Here is a 16,949-nt window from a genome sequence, read left to right on the forward strand (position 1 = left end):
AAGCAAGTCAACAGCTTGCTGAAGGAGACCCAGAAAAATGCTGAAGAAAGTAACACCTTTAAAAATAGGCTAACTCAACTGGTGAAACAGGTCCAAAAAGCCAGTGAGGAGAAGAATGCTTTAAAAAGTAGAATTAGCCAAATGGAAAAGGAGGTTCAGAAGCTCACTGAAGAAAATAGTTCTTTAAAAATTAGAATGGAGCAGATGGAAGCTAATGACTTTATGAGAAACCAAGAAATTACAGAACAAAACCAAAAGAATGAAAAAATAGAAAATAATGTGAAATATCTCATTGGAAAAGAACTGACCTAGAAAATAGGTCCAAGAGAGATAATTTAAAAATTATGGGACTGTCTGAAAGCCACGGTCAAAAAAAGATCTTAGGTATCATCTTTCATGAAATTATCAAGGAAAACTGCCTTGATATTCTAGAACCAGAGGACAAAATAAATATTGAAAGAATCCACCGATCACCTCCTGAAAGAGATCCAGAAAGAGAAACTCCTAGGAATATTCTAGACAAATTCCAGAGTTCCAAGGTCAAGGAGAAAATACTGCAAGCAGCTAGAAAGAAACAACTGGAATATTGTGCAAATACAATCAGGATAACACAAGATCTAGCAGCTTCTGCATTAAGAGATTGAAGGACTTGGAATATGATATTCCAGAAGTCAGAGGAACTAGGATTAAAACCAAGAATCACCTACCCAGCAAAACTGAGTATAATACTTCAGGGGAAAAAATGGTCATTCGGTGGTCATACACATATATATGTGTATATGTGTGTGTGTGTGTGTGTGTGTGTACACATACATATATATACATATATATAAATAAATATATAATACATTAATCAGTATATAATATATATAGCATGTATATATAAATGGTCATTCAATGGTCATATATGTATATAAGCAGAGAGCATAGGGTGAGTTGAATAGGAAGGAATCATATCTAAAAATTAAAATTGAGTGGGAGAGGAATATATTGGGAGGAGAAAGGGAGAAATGAAATAGGGCAAATTCTCTCTCATAAAAGAGGCAAGAAAATGCTTATTCAATAGAGGGGAAAAGGGGGGAGGTGAGAGGGAGAAAGTGAAGTTTACTCTCATCCCATTTTGGTTAAGGAAGAAATAAGATGCACACTCAGTTTTGTTTGAAAACCTATCTTACACTACAGGAAAGTAGAGGAGAAGGGAATAAGCAAGGGGGGAGGGGATGATGGAAAGGAGGGCAAATGGGAGGAGGGGTAAATAGAAGTAAACACTCTTGGGGAGGGACAAGGTCAAAAGAGAAAACAGAGGAAATGGGGGGCAGGATAAGATGGAGGGAAATATAGTTAGTCTTACACAACATGACCATTATGGAAGTCATTTGCAAAACTACACAGATATGGCCTATATTGAATTGCTTGTCTTCACAATGGGGATGGGTGGGGAGGGAGAAAGGAAGAGAAGTTAGAACTCAAAGTTTTAGGAACAAATGTTAAGAATTGTTTTTGCATACAACTGGGACATAAGAAATACAGGTAATGGAGTATAGAAATTTATCTTGCCCTGTAAGAAAAGAGAGAAGATGGGAATAAGGGAAGGGAGGGGTGTTAGAAGAGAGGGCAGATTGGGGGAAGGGGAGAGATGGGAAGAAAATTTGGAACTCAAAATTTTGTGGAAATGAATGTTGAAAACTAAAAATAAATAAACATCAAAAAAAGCTGCTAGACACATGGGAAAAAACAAATAAAAGTTTTGTCAAAAATGTCTAGTTGGCAATTTCTTGGTAGCTTTATTTAAATTACTATGGGCACTTAAAAATTCTTTTCATTAAAATAATTTTGTCATTCCAGTTTTTGCTTATATTGGCAAGTATTTTCCTCTGTTGGTCTGATTTAATCTGCTCTCTTACTTGGAAGAGTACCATATTGTATATAGCTGTGTACGAGTATATACTTATTTGTATGATTCTATTTTGGATATGCCATGTGCTCATACATATGTGCCAGTGTTTTCTCAGTCACATTACTCAGAGCCATCCCCTGCCCATTTGAGGGCAGGTACCATATTCTTACTTATCTCTGTATCTTTCTTAGACCCTAGCACGGTGCTTTCATATGGTATTTCAGTATATTGGTGAGCTGTGATCAAGAGATCACATAATCCCTCATTCTTAGGATAATATTGTTGTTGTTTGTCCTTTGTTCTTTCTCAAAAAGGACTGTGACTTCAGTGAGATGATGCTGTGACTTGCAAGTGAATTGGAATTGAGTGAGGGAGGGCTGCACAAAGTGACCAGACTTACTTTCTCCTTTGGCATCATCTAGGTTCAGTGGCAAGATATAGATCAGTAAGACTGGAGTTGGCTCCTGATGTAGTAGGAGATCTTGGCCTTTTTAAAGGTCTTTTTGAGTTCTCACTTTGACTGAGGCAATACTCATTCAGTGACTAAAGGTAGGTAAAAAATATAACTTCTTTTACCTAATTAAAAAAAAAATCCAATCTAGAAGGAAAGGATCCTCAAGCTTTCTGGCCAAAACAGAACCAGTTACTATATACATTCACTTCCAGCCACCAGGAGCCAAACAATGACCACTAAATAGGGTTTGGGCTGGAACCTATTGTTAGCCAATCATTGAGCGAATTGGGTTTAAGGCATGGTGTTTAAGAAAGAAATCTAGCCCATAAACTTCCGATCCCAAGATATCATACTAGTTTTCAGCCATCAAAATTTACCTTCCTTTGAGCAGAACTGATACCATATGTGGACAGAGGGAGAGGAAGAATGAGAAAGGAAGGAGTTGCATTGCCCTACTCGAACTGGTCATTTGGGTCCCCAGTGGGCAACTTGGAATACTTATAGGTTGTTGTTTGTCCTTCATTCTTGGAGAAGACCCTGACTTCAGGAAGGTGATGCCATGACTTGCAAATGAATTGGATTTAAATGAGGGAGGGCTATGCAAAGTCATCAGTCTCATTTTCTCCTCCCCTTAGGATAATAGGTTCAGATGTGAATCCTTAGAGGTTATTTAAGTCTAACTTTCTCATGTGTCTCTATGCTTTGGATCTACTTTCATGCAAGTTCTGGTATACAAATGAGCATTTATATTGTGATATAAGATTTCAAAGAAAAAACTGTAGAAGTGATATGTAGAGATTAGTATTTATGAGTTGTTGAAAAACCAAGTTCTAATAGTTGCATAGATGGTTCTTTATTTTTATATAATAGCTGTCATTTATATCTGACACCCATACAGAATGCTGCATATATGTGATTCTTATTTGATTTTTACAGTAATCCAGAGACATAAGAAAACAAGCTATTTTGCCATAATGTAGGCTTGTGGCATGCTGGATATCTTAAGTGTTTCAAGGTTTGCTTGCTTTGCTTTTGATCATTTTTAAAGTGCAAGATCAGGGTCCAGCCTTTTATGTTTGATTTCTTCTGTCTTGAAATTGACAGGTGGGCATTATTATAAAGACTTTCTGGTGAAAGTGCTCTTTGGCTGTGGAGTGGGTTGAAGCATCAGGGTTGGGGGGAGGTGAGAAGGGTGGTACTGATGGTAGGCAAGTGCGACAGAAAATGAGAAGTTAGGGGTGGGGAGAAGAGATGAGAAGATATTCTTCCTGCTGGTGGGAGGGTATGGCAGGAAGTAGGATAGCAGTAGAGAACCTTGTGCTCATTAGTGAAAGGCAACCAAGAAATCTATTTTAACTAAGTGACAGACAGCTCAGGGGAGTGGTACAGATAATAGAGTATAGTGGACAGAACACTGGGCTTGTCAGAGTGTAGAATCTCATGATACCATTGATTGTATTTGTGCTGTTTTTGGCTAAGTTATGTGGAAGTCCCAGAGGGGAAAAGTAACACTTTCTTTAACTACCTCTACAGAGTTGTTTCAAGGAAAGGACTCTGCAACTTTGAAGCGCTGTTGAAAATTGTAAGTTATTGTTTTGGAGAGAAGCCGCCCCACTGTCTTTGAATATCTTTTGTCCACAATACACAGCTGCTGCTTGTTGTGGGCAGTGGGATGTGTTTGTAATGGAATCCCACAGAAGTGTAAGTTAGGTTACAAGTGTTTCAGGGAAGGGATTGTCTTGGAAATTTTTTGTGTAGATTAGATGTTAATTAAGCTTTGTCAGACTGGCAGTGTTAAATGTAAAGACTTTTGTGAACCTGAAACTGCTGTCTCCTCAGGAAACTGCCTTATTAATAGTGATAATTAGATTTTTGCACTGAGGTTCATATTTTTTTACTCCACAGATCTGTAGTTTGTTGGGAGATGTGCCTCTTCTTCTAACTTTTCAGAAGATTCCTGCATTTAAGTTTGCATTTTTTTTAAAAAGATGCATGTAAAGTTTTCTTTATGGGAAGCTTATGTGTTATCTGATTTCAGTGAATTTCCAAAATCAAACTGCTCAGTATTTGCGTCTTAATTGTTAGTAGAGCTTGGGGACTGTCACAAAAAAGGAAGCAGCATTAGAAGAATCTAATGATAAGCTATGAGAACTAAAAGAGGGTCTAGCTGTTACCTGATGGTGATTATGTCAACTTACATTTTACTACAACCTTTAGATTACATGACATACTACTTATGTTAACCCCTATGTTGAGGCCTCACGAGCAGAACAAAACTGTACTTTCAGATTGAAACAAACAGATGGTTAGATTTAGTTGGTAATTTGTGTAATTCATTCATTCATTGGGCCTGCTGTACTTTGTCTTGTTTTCTAGATAGATAGTAGTGCATTTTATCTAAATATTGACCCTTTTAAAAATCACCTGGAAAATATTTTATAAAAATCATAATGATATTTACATAGCTTGCAGAGATTACCTTTAGGTGTACCAAAGCCCTATTTTTTGGGTCACATTTCAGTTTATTTATCTTAATTTTCAGCATTCACTTCCACAAGATTTTGTGTTCCAAAATTTCTCCCCTCTCCCACTCCATGATAGCATGCATTATGATTATCCTCTCCCCGATTCTGCCCTACCTTCTATCACCCCTCCCCCTTCTCTCATACCCTTTCCCTTCTCTTTTCCTGTAGGGTAAGATAGATTTCTGTACCCCATTGCCTTTGTATCTTATTTTCCAGTTGCATGTAAAAAAACAATTTTTGACATTCATTTTTTAAAATGTAGAGTTCCAAATTCTCTTCCTTCCCCCTTCCCCTCACACTCTCATTGAGAGGGCAAGCAATTCAATATAGATTGTACATGTATAGTTGTGCAGAACACTTCCATAATGGTCATGTTGTGAAAGACTAATTGTAGTTCCCTCCATCCTATTCCAGTCCCCTTTTATTTTATTCTCTCCTTTGACCCTGGCCCTTTTCAAAAGTGTTTGCTTCTGACTATCACCTCCCCCAATCTGCTCTTGATTCTATCACTGCCCGCCTCTTATCCCCTTCCCCCTACTTTCCTGTAGTGTAAGATAGATTTCCATACCCAATTCAGTATGTATGTTATTCCCTCCTTAGGCAAAAGCGATTAACAAGGTTCACACATTCCCTCTCACCTTCCCCCTTTCCCTCTCCACTGTTAAAGCTTTTTATTGCCTCCTTTATGCAAGATGAGTTACTTCATTCTACCTCTCCCTTTCTTCTTTTTCCAGTACCTTCCTCTCTCACCCCTTAATTTTATTTTTTAGATATCATCCATTCATATTTAACTTACACCTGTTTCCACTGTCTATATATATTCCCTCCAACTACTCCAATAATGAGAAAGGTCTCATGAGTTACAGTTGTCATTTTTCCATGTAGGAATGTAACTCTTAATAAGTCGTATATAATTTCTCTTTCCTGTTTACCTTTTCATGCTTCTCTTGAGTCTTGTATTTGAAAGTAAAATTTTCTCTTTAGCTCTGGCTTCTCAAGAATGCATTAAATTCCTCTGTATCATTGAATGCCAATTCCACCCTCACCCCCTTCATTGATTACACTCAGTTATGCTGCATAGGTGATTCTGGGTTTTAATCCTAGCTCCTTTGACCTCTGGAATATTATATTCCAAGCCCTCTGAACCCGTAATGTTGAAGCTACTAAATCTTGTGTTATCATGATTGGATTTCCGCAATACTTGAATTGTTTCTTTCTGACTGCTTGCAATATTTTCCCTTTGATCTGAGAACTCTGGAATTTGGCTATAATATTCCTGGGAGTTTTCCTTTTGGGATCTCTTTCAGGAGGTGGTTGATGGATTCTTTCAATTTTTATTTTACCCTCTGGCTCTGGAATATCAAGGCACTTTTCCCCGATAATTTCTTGAAAGATGATGTCTAGATCCTTTTTTTTGATCATGAGTTTCAGGTGCTCCAGTAATTTTTAAATGATCTCTCTTGCATCTGTTTTCCAGGTCAATTGTTTTTCCAATTAGATACTTCACATTGTCTTCTCTTTTTTTGTTTTTGTTTTATAATTTCTTGATTTCTCATAAAGTCATTAACTTCCATCTGCTCCATTCTAATTTTTAAGGAATTATTTTCTTCAGTGAGCTTTTTTACCTCCTTTTCCACTTGGCCAATTTTGCTTTTTAAAGCATTGTTCTCTTCATTGGATTTTTGGACCTCTTTTGCCATTTAGGCTAGTCTACTTTTTAAGGTGTTATTTTCTTCAATATTTTTTTTTGAGTCTCCTTTAGCAAGCTATTTACTCATTTTTCATGATTTTCTTGTATCACTCTCATTTCTCTTCCCAGTTTTTCATCTACATCTCTTGCTTGATTTTCAAAATCCTACTTGAGCTCTTCCATTGCCTGACACCAATTCATATTTTTCTTGGGGACTTTGGATATGGGAGCTTTGACTTCGTTGTCTTCTTCTGAGTGTATATTTTGATCTTCCTTGTCACTGAAGTAAAATTCTATGGTCTGACTTTCTTTTTCCACTGTTTGCTCATTTTCCCAGATAATTATTTGACTTTTTAGCTCTTTGTTAAGGGAGGATTCTGTTTCCAATATGGAGCCAGGCCTGCTGTCCCAAGCTTCAAAGGTTTTGTGCAGCTATTTTCAGAGATACTTCTAGGGATCTGCAAGTTTTCAGTTCTTCTAAGGTGTGTGTGTGTGTGCTCTAAGGAAAGGTGTTTATTATTCTCTTGGCCTGTGCTCTGGTCATTCATTGAGTGACCATAAGCACGCAGAATTTCTGTCCTGGAACTGTGAAGAGGGTTCCCTCTGCACTGCTGCCACAAGCTCTGCTAGGCCAGTGCTCTTCTTTGCCCCAGGACTGCCCCCCAGAACTGCAACCCCAATTCAAGTATGGACAAAGTAACAGAATCCTGCCTAGTGTCCCCAAAGAGATCCCTGTAATCTCCCTCTGATCAGTTCTATCCCTACCTGTCTTTGAGCTCTGGAAGCAGCTGCTGCTGCTGCTGCCACCCCGGAGCTACACTAGGGCTAGGATGGTCTGTACTCCTTTCTCACTTAGGTACAAAAGGCTTTTCTCACTAACCTTCTAAGTTGTCTTTGGAGTTTATGGGTTGAAAAGTCTGGAAACCACCTCACATGCCAATGATTCAGTCTCCTGAGATCTACGCTGGGTTTGTTGTGGGGCCCATTCTGTGCTTGCTTGACCTATACTGGACTGGACTGCACTCCCCTCCCATCCTGGTGCAACAGACCTTTCCTGTCAACCATCCAGGGCTTGGGCTGGAAGTTTGTTTCGTTCTGTCTTTTTTGTGGGCTCTGCTACTCTAGAATTTGTTTAGAGTCATTTTTACAGATATTTGGAGGAGTTTGGGGGAGGGCTCAAGTGAGTCCCTGGTTCTACTCTGCCATCTTCACTCTGCCGTCCTCCAAAGCCCTATTTCTGTGGTTCTCTTCAATAGTCATGTGGTTTTCTGTTTTATCATTTTTGATTATTTTTGGAATTCTCAGATAATTTTTATTATGCTATCAAAGTTCACATTCTTCTGTCTTAATAAATTTCCAAGTAAAGTACTTAACTAAGCCTTCTCTCTTCTAAATAATAGTGCTATATTTTTTATAGTGCTTCACAGTTAACAGACTGCTTTTCATATCTTATCAAATATTATTTGGTAGACCATAAACTCTATGAGGATAGGGACTGTTTCATTTTTGTTACAATCTCAATGCTTAGCACTTTGCCTGGCACACTGTAGATGCCTAACAAATGCTTGTTGATTAATTTTCCAAACAGTACTGGTAGTTAGACAGTTGCAGATGCTATGTTTTTTGGTAGATGAAGATCAGACTTAGATCAAAGTTAAGTTCATAATGGAGTAGGGCTTGTCCCTTTGTCTTCTGATTTTAAGTCCAAGACTCATTTTCCAGTGCTGTACAGCCTTAAAAAAACTAAATGTTTTACATTTATTTCCCTTAGTTTCTTTTTCTAGTTTTCTTTAAATACTTTGTTTTTTTTTCATGAGTTTGTGAGGCAAGTAGCCAAATTCTTAATAATGTAATGTGTCTTGATGCCTCTAAATTCTGTATCTCATAGAATTGCCCCATACTGAATTATGGCTTGATAGTTTTGTTACTGGCATTGATCTTTATTTTTCTTCCAATAAATCAATCCACATGTAGAAGAAATTGAGAACTTATAATTCAGAACCTTCAGTGGCTCCCTGTTGTCCAAAGGACAAAATACAAACTTTTTTGCATGGTTTTAAGGGCTTTTCACAATTTTGTTAACCGATTTTCCTGACCTTGCTTCATTTTTTTACTTTCTTTTATAACACCCCTTATAGGTAGGTCCCCCAGAAAAGGTAGTACAGCTTTGGGGCACTCTGTGGGTCAGTGTCCGCTGAAAACTACAGCCTGCAAATCCCAATAGACTTATTTACTTTTGCCAGCCAGAGGAAACAGTTCAAAGCAAGACTTTTAATCAAATAGTGTAAATAGTAAGAAACGATCCTTCCGTGCACAGGTGGGGTGTCCTTTTATACAAGTTTGCCACATTCCCTGTGGAATGGAAGGCACTTCACACCAGGGAAAGGAATGGCTTTGACCTTTAAGGCATGATGAAAAATCTGACTAACATATCTAAGCAGGTCCTGTGCCAAATGAGGCTTGCTTCTGTATGGAGCCAACAGAGGGATGGGACACCAAGGTGCTGTGTCCTGCTTAAGTACAGCGTTTTGTTGCCTTCTCACACAAGAAACACCACTACCCTTTTATGTTTACTATTTGGTTAAGCTTTATATTACTAATAAAAGCAAAGCGTCTGCCAGAGCTTGTGAGGAGAGATTTACTTGTATAGGTGTTTTGCAAATTCCCAGAGACAAATGCATTTTTGCATCCCCCTAGAAATCATAAATGTAGATTGACTTCTGGATGACTAGTTTTCTCCTCCATCTAGTGATAGCCTTGGAAGGGATGAAATGGTAATGTCTTCTATCAGTAACTCTTTGGAAACCTGGATAAAATAGCACTTCTCTTCATCTAAGCGGGGAGGCAGAAGCCAATAGCAAGAATATTTGCAATGTGTGATGTGTCTGATTAAAAATTACCTTCTCAAAATGAAAAATATGTATATTTTTGGCATAAACATTAAGTATTCTAGAAGTGCAGGAGAGAACAGTCTTCTGAATATTATATATCATTTTTAATGTTGATGATGTCTGTTGATCTTGGAGCTTTATGTTCCCAGTTATATCACATTTTTCCAGAATCCACCCTTCATCCTCTTGTCATTTTTCTAGGGATATCATTGCGCATCTTAACTTTGTTAATACAGTTTGATCCTGTGATACCACCTGTTAGGAGAAATATAATTAAGAAATGAAACAATTGTTTAAACTTCTTGTTAATAGCTAACTTTAGGATTTGTGGTTGGATTTACCTCATGGAATTTGTGCTTAATATTATGCTACTTAGTGTATGTTTAAATGTGGAAAATGTATGAGCATTATGGAGATTAAAATGCCATTAAGACATACTCTAATTTTTTCATTTCACCAACTTGCTAATTTTTATTACTGAACTTGGTTAACTATCTTTAAAAAGTCAGTTAATTTTCTCAGAGTTGGACTTTTAGTTCTTTATAATGGAATTTCTGTAGTAATATTGTTTAGTCGAAACCTTATTGAATTATTTATTATTTGACTAGCTAAAAACAACTTAGGGAGAAAAGCTCCCCCTAGTGCTTGTTGGATAAAATATGTAATTCTCTCTCTCTCTCTCTCTCTCTCTCTCTCTCTCTCTCTCTCTCTCTCTCTCTCTCTCTCTCTCTCTCACACACACACACACACACACACACACACACACACACACACTTCATCTTGTCATAGCCTCCCATATAGTGTCATGGCTGTGTTTATGAAGCCAAATATTAATTTCAGTAATCTTTAGTTCCAAAAAATTACTCTTCTTTTTGGCAAATTAAATGTTTTATTTTGGTGTCTTTTCGATTCTAGCAGCACTTTTCATTTTTTTAAAATAGAAACTAATTTTAAAAAGTATGCCTAAAAATCCTCTTTTAAAGTCCTGTTCTAGCATGGAGGTGATCCTAGATTCCCATGAGCTACTCCGGAGGAGTAGAAGGGCAGGAAGGCCCTGCTGAGCTGGAACGGATCTTAGGGATAGACTGACTGTGTTCAAGGACCAGCCTAGCTAACTTTGGAGAAGAGTAGCTATCACCAGATTGGCCTTACACTGATGAACTTTTTAGCCATAGTGACTCTTAAACCATTTGCTGAGTTATCAAAGAATTATTGTTTGCATCAGTAGAAAGGATCTACTCTGATACAGTTATAGATCTTTGAATTATTGAATTAAGTATAGTAGCATGTAAATTTTTTTTTTAGATCTATTCTTTGTAGAGTGAATTTTAAAAGATCAGCAGGGCTCAATGTTTATATGTTAAAAACCTCAGTAATATGTTTTGTTATTTCATTATTTAATTATGGTATTCCTTATAGTCATGAAAAAACTGAAGCAAAGTCATCCTTGTCCCAGTTTGTGTAGAATTACATTATTTTGAGTCTCTCCAGCTGGTTTTTGGCATCAGGGTGCTGATTTCTAAGATATTGAATTACTTACCCTTGATGTACAGTAATTGAGTTTGCCTATTTTTATTCTTCAGCATTTAAGAAACAGTTGTATACACAGAGATATGATTATGTGAGAATCAAAATATCCACGTTTTCTTTGTTTTCACTTAGTACATGCTTATCTTTCAGTGTTTCATCTTAGTGAAATTTGCCAGCTAGTCTGTGATCAGGGAAAAAAGATATTTCTCATGGGGTTGTGTGATATAGCAAGAGTAGAACAGAGCTTGAATGTAGAATAATGCTCTTGATGATCTTGACTTTGAAGGTGATTATGGATGGAATGATCTTAGATAAGAGGGGAGGAAGAATTGTAATGAGAAATCCTTTGTTTTAAACCAGTTATAAGTTGGACTGCTCATTGTCAGTCTTTAGCTGTTTATTATGGGAGAAACTTCTGATCATAAGAAGAAAAACTTAAAATAAAATATTTTAATTATGGTGAAAATGAAAATCCTCACATTGTAAGAATTGAAACTATTCAGGGTCCTGATTTACTTATTCATCTTCAAAAGGCTCTAGTTCCTTCTAGCAGCATGGAAATAGTGATATTCAATTTATGGGTACAGTGTACTACTGCTTTACTGTTAAATGGTGTATTCCAGCACTACCTTTCTGGAACAGAGAGTCCAAAACAGCTATCTGTGGCTAAATTCTTTTTGTCTCAAAAGATAAGGCTAGTGGAGAAAAGAGAGCAGGAAGTTGCTGTATTATCAGCCTCTGAGATTGGTAATTGGTCTCACTGCTCCTGTCCACTCTAATTAATGTACTGTGAATGGTTTTCCTCAAGGGCAGGTCTGTTCATATAACTTCCTTCCATGCCCCTTTCCCCATATTGTCTCAGTGGCTTCCTATCCCTTCTAATTGGCATGTAAAGGTCTTTATAATTGGGGGCCCATCCTACTTTTCCAGTTTTGTTATACATTGCCCCACTCCACCTATCAATCACCTAAATGGGTCACTCCTAACGTGTAATGCACCAGGCATGGTGCTAGGTGCAATCCTGATTCACAGTGAGCCTTACAATCTAGTGAAGGAGACAGTTAGTGCAAAGATAAGTACATACAGAATAAATATTTAGTAAAGAAATAAAAAACAAATACAGAGTAGTTAAGGGAGAGCACTAGTAGTTGGTAGATTAGAAAAGGCTTCCTGCAGAGTGTGCTACTTAAGTTGCATGTTAAAATTCATCCAACTAAACTTGTCTTTTTTTTTTTTTTAAAGCTATTCCTTGAACATGACGAGTCTTCTCTTTCATTGCCTTTACATAGGTTGTGTTTCATGACTGAAATGCATTGTCTTCCCACATCTAACTTTTGGAATTTCTATTTTCCTTCACAATTCGGCTAAATGCCATCTTCCAAATGAAAACCCTTCCTGGTCCTGGTTGGTGCTAATGCCACCTCCCTCAGTTACCTTCTCTTTTCTGGAATTATATATAAACCTATATATGGGCATGCTGCCTTCCATGTTAGAATGCAAGGTTCTTGAGGAAAGGGACTGCTTTGTTTTACCTATTCCTTCTTTTATCTCTGACACTAGCACAATGTTTAGCACATGCTTTATAAGTTCAGGAGCACTGAAAAGTGAAAACAGTTAGAATCAAAGGGTGTGAACTGGAATCTTGGTTATATCACTTTATACCCTTATGGGCCGAATACCTTGATCCTCCTAATGGCTCTGAGCTTACTTTCTAGCTTCTTTCTCTACAGCTTTTGGAAGTCAGTTTTTTGAAGGAAATGCGTGTTGACCTGAATGTCAACCTAAGCAAAATCTATTTAGGTAGGAAAATCCATTAAAAACTCAAATATTTCATTCTGAAGCCAAGTGATTCTGTGTTATTTCTTTTGCTTCTGGTGCTCCATTTTTATGGGTAGTTGAGTGGTGTGAGTATTCTTCTGATTTTCTGACCCTTCTGATGAAACCCAATCTTTTGTTCTCGTTATCTTGATTTCCTCTACCTCCCCATCTAACTGTAATATATATTTTATGTCCTAACCATTTTTATTTACATAAATATTATACATAAAACTAAAAAACAACATAGTACCAGGTATATCAGTATTGATACTGTAGAATATTGTTTTATTCCTCCTACACGTTAGCCTAGTTGATTTTTAATTTCAAACTTGGAGTTTTAAGTAGTTTATTCTGAACTCAGTTCCCTTAATTCCTTCTCCAGATGTTTACAGAAATATAGTCAGATAAGGGGAACATAGGAGAAATGATTATTGTCTAGATATTTCTTCAAACTGTGACTAATATTCTGGTATCTCCCTAATTAATAAGTGTCAAACTCCTATTCCCAGTTAATTTTAAACAGCAGAAAGAGGTCATTGAAATTAGAGCATTCCTTTTGAAAGAAATCAGAGGCTTTCTTTGACTTTCAAATCCTGAACAATTCATGTATTTCCTGTATTCAGTGTCAGGAAATGCTTGACTTTTGAAGCAGTAACGGTTACTAGTAGGAGATCTTTTAACTGGTGACAGCATACTAACGTAAACTTCAAGAAATATTGCTCATTCAGAAAGAGAGAAAACTCCCTACTAAATGTGGCTACAGGGTCTTACTAAGAACAATATTCATTTATCAAATTTAGTGTTCCCTGGGAATGGCTCCCCTCTTCAGCTGGATTCCTGATGGAAAGGTAGTTTTTATCACTAATCTTTTTTCTTAATTTTCTTTTGCATGGATGAGCTAACTAGAACTCAAATCACATGTCAGTCTTAGATTTAAAATTATTTTCTTCAAGTTAAAAGGATTAATGTGCTTAAGACTACCAGGTTTCTTTGGTGGTTGCTAATTTAAGCGTATATACTAATTAAATACTATGAAGTTTGATAGTACAGGATTCTAACATAACAGCACTCCTCCAGGATGGCTTTGAGGTTTTTGATTGTTTATTTAGGCAATCTGAGTCCCTTCGTAAAGGCATTGTAGCAATAACAAGAAAAAGCTAATCATAAAGGCTATTACTGTTTTGCTTCTCAGCAATACTGTCCTGTTTCTCAGTATTTTGAGGCTCTTGAAAGTTAAAGCTGTGTGAGACATGCTTTGTCATTTTATATGGATGAATTGATCTTTTTATATTTGAGAAAATAGAACTTTATCAAAATATTTCTGATTAAATATTAGAAATTAGTACATTTGTTGTCTTTTACCACCTCTGTAGACTATTCCTTTTAAAGATCTCTGAAATGATTTGTAGCTGTTGCCTCTAGCTTTTAGAGCATTCAAATATGGTTACAATAGTTCATCTGAAGGATTTTTACCCTGTTTAAAACATAAGACTCTTCCCATTAACATTTAAAGTAGGTAAAGTCTATCTTTTAAAATTCTAACTGACTCACAACTGTATTTTGAATTTTGGTATTAGCCTTGTTATAAGTGGTTCAATATATTATGTTAGTTCCAAATTATCCTTTGTGGCTTAATGGTGTATTTATGCGAAGAAAATTTAAAAAAAAATAACCATTTTTATGTTTTAATAGCCAATGCCACATTATGCCACATTAAGTGGCTTTTTTTTTTTTTTTTTGGTAAGGTAATAGACTGGGAAATTTTAGAGCTAGCAAGGACCTTAAAAATGATCTAGTGAAAAGGAACTGAGATTCAAAGGATTAAGTGATTTCCCTAGTGGCAGACCTGCGCAAAACTTTCAAGTATTTTTACGTGGATAACCCATTATCATTTTAAGTAATCATGTAAAAAGCTGAGCTTATGATGGAAATTTTTGAATAGCAGATGACCTAAGCCATATTCTATCTTTTGACTTCCCTATTTCTGTTAGATGGCATCACCACGTAAACAAACCGCAATATGTTTTCGACTTTCTCCTCTTTTTAAACACCGCCCACCCCATCTCTCTAAACAGTTATCCCTGCCAATCCATCCTTAACTGATGTTGTGTCCAAAATCACATTGTCATTGTAGGATAATATAAAGATTGACAGCCTCATAAAAGAGGTTCCCAAATTCTGTATCCAAAACACATGAATTAAAACATTTCTCCCCAAATTCCTAGAATTGTATTTGTGAGTTGAGGAACACCTAGTTTACTGAATTAGATGACTAATGGATTTGTGATCCAGAGGAATCATTTTTGAAAAGCTTTTTTGTTAACATTTTTTGGTTTTGTATTACCTATATTTCTAAATGCACCATTTCCCAACTTTTTATCCAGAGAGCTATTCCCCATAACAGAGAATGAATGAATTAATGGGAAAAAAAAAAAAAAATCACATATAAAGCACCTACTATGTGCTGAGCACTGCTCTAAGCACTTTGGGATTCACATATAAAGATAACTCCTCTTAAGGAGCTAAAATGCTTTTTAAAAGTTTATTTTTCTTCTGAATTAAATAAATACCAAGCAAAATGCACATGAATAATAGATCAGAAAAAAAGAGTGTATATAAAGCTGCAAATCTCTGTTATATACACTTTGCTTTCTTTTTCACTATATAATGTTCAAGGCTGTCCTGTTCATCTCCAGTTCTTTCTGGTCTTCCTTCTGTCCAAAGAGCTTATATTACGACAGGGAAGACAAGTTACAGAGGAGAGCGATGACCAGGGAGGGGGCACTTCAGAGAGGGCTGGGGGCGGGGGGGGGAGAGAGACGGAGACAGTCAGAGGAGAAGAAGAAGAAGAAGAAAGTGGTCATATGGGAAATTCAGTGAAACTAACCAGCGTATCAGACAAGTACAGCATGTGCAGTGTTTTCTGATCCTAGTGGTAAACATTGTGTATATTAGTTTTGTTGATTTCATTTACCTCAGTTCATGTCAGTCTTTTCAGTATTGTTCTTATTCATAGTTCTTATAGTACGGTACAATTTCATTACTTTCATGTGTCATTTTTTATTAATTCCCCAATCAACAATCTATTTCATTTCCATTTTTTGCTACTGTTAAGAAGTGCTGCTATACGTATTTTGGATGCATGGAGGCTTTTATCTTTAATCTCTTTGGTATGTGTGTAGTAGTGGAATATCTGGGTAAAAGAATATGGGCATTTTATTAATTTTTTTTATTTAACTTTTAACATTCATTTTAACAAAATTTTGGGTTACAAATTTTCTCCCCTTTTATCCCCTCCCCCCCCAAACACCAAGCATTCTAATTGTCCCTATCACCAATCTGCGCTCTCTTCTATCATCCCTCTCTGCCCTTGTCTCCATCTTCTCTTTTGTCCTGTAGGGCCAGATAACTGTCTATACCCCTTTACCTGTATTTCTCATCTCCTAGTGGCAAGAACAGTACTCGACAGTTGTTCCTAAAACTTTGAGTTCCAACTTCTCTTCATCCCTCCCTCCCCACCCCTTCCCTTTGGAAGGCAAGCAATTCAATATAGGCCAAATCTGGGTAGTTTTGCAAATGACTTCCATAATAGTTGTGTTGTATAAGACTAACTATATTTCCCTCCATCCCTATCCTGTCCCCCATTACTTCTATTCTCTCTTTTGATCCTGTCTCTCCCCATGAGTGTCAACCTCAAATTGCTCCGTCCTCCCCATGCCCTCCCTTCCATCATCCCCCCCACCCTGTTTATCTCCTTATCCCCCACTTTCCTGTATTGTAAGATAGGTTTTCATACCAAAATGAGTGTGCATTCTATTCCTTCCTTTAGTGGAATGTGATGAGAGTAAACTTCATGTTTTTCTCTCACCTCCCCTCTTTATCCCTCCACTGAAAAGTCTTTTGCTTGCCTCTTTTATGAGAGATAATTTGCCCCATTCCATTTCTCCCTTTCTCCTCCCAATATATTTCTCTCTCACTGCTTGATTTCATTTTTTTAAGATATGATCCCATCCTCTTCAATTCACTCTGTGCACTCTGTCTCTATGTGCGTGTGCGTGTGCGTGTGTGTGTATGTAATCCCACCCAGTACCCAGATACTGAAAAGTTTCAAGAGTTACAAATATTGTCTTTCCATGTAGGAATG

General features: G+C 36.8%; 1 protein-coding gene across 4 annotated transcripts in view; it reads left to right on the forward strand.

The window, feature by feature from the left end:
- The window catches only part of TBC1D4 (TBC1 domain family member 4), a 216,783-nt gene that overhangs the window by 105,100 nt on the left and 94,734 nt on the right, over positions 1–16,949 (forward strand). Inside the window, exon 1 of one of the 4 annotated variants that reach the window (XM_072622296.1) lies at positions 13,433–13,653. The exons of the other annotated variants lie outside the window; for them this stretch is intronic. Coding sequence (XP_072478397.1) covers positions 13,618–13,653 — 36 coding nt within the window. The 5' untranslated portion in view covers positions 13,433–13,617. Of the gene's footprint in view, positions 1–13,432; positions 13,654–16,949 lie in introns of those variants that run through there. 4 annotated transcript variants of the gene reach the window in all.

The sequence above is a fragment of the Notamacropus eugenii genome, chromosome 6 (assembly GCF_028372415.1).
Source record: "Notamacropus eugenii isolate mMacEug1 chromosome 6, mMacEug1.pri_v2, whole genome shotgun sequence".
Lineage (NCBI taxonomy): Eukaryota > Metazoa > Chordata > Mammalia > Diprotodontia > Macropodidae > Notamacropus > Notamacropus eugenii.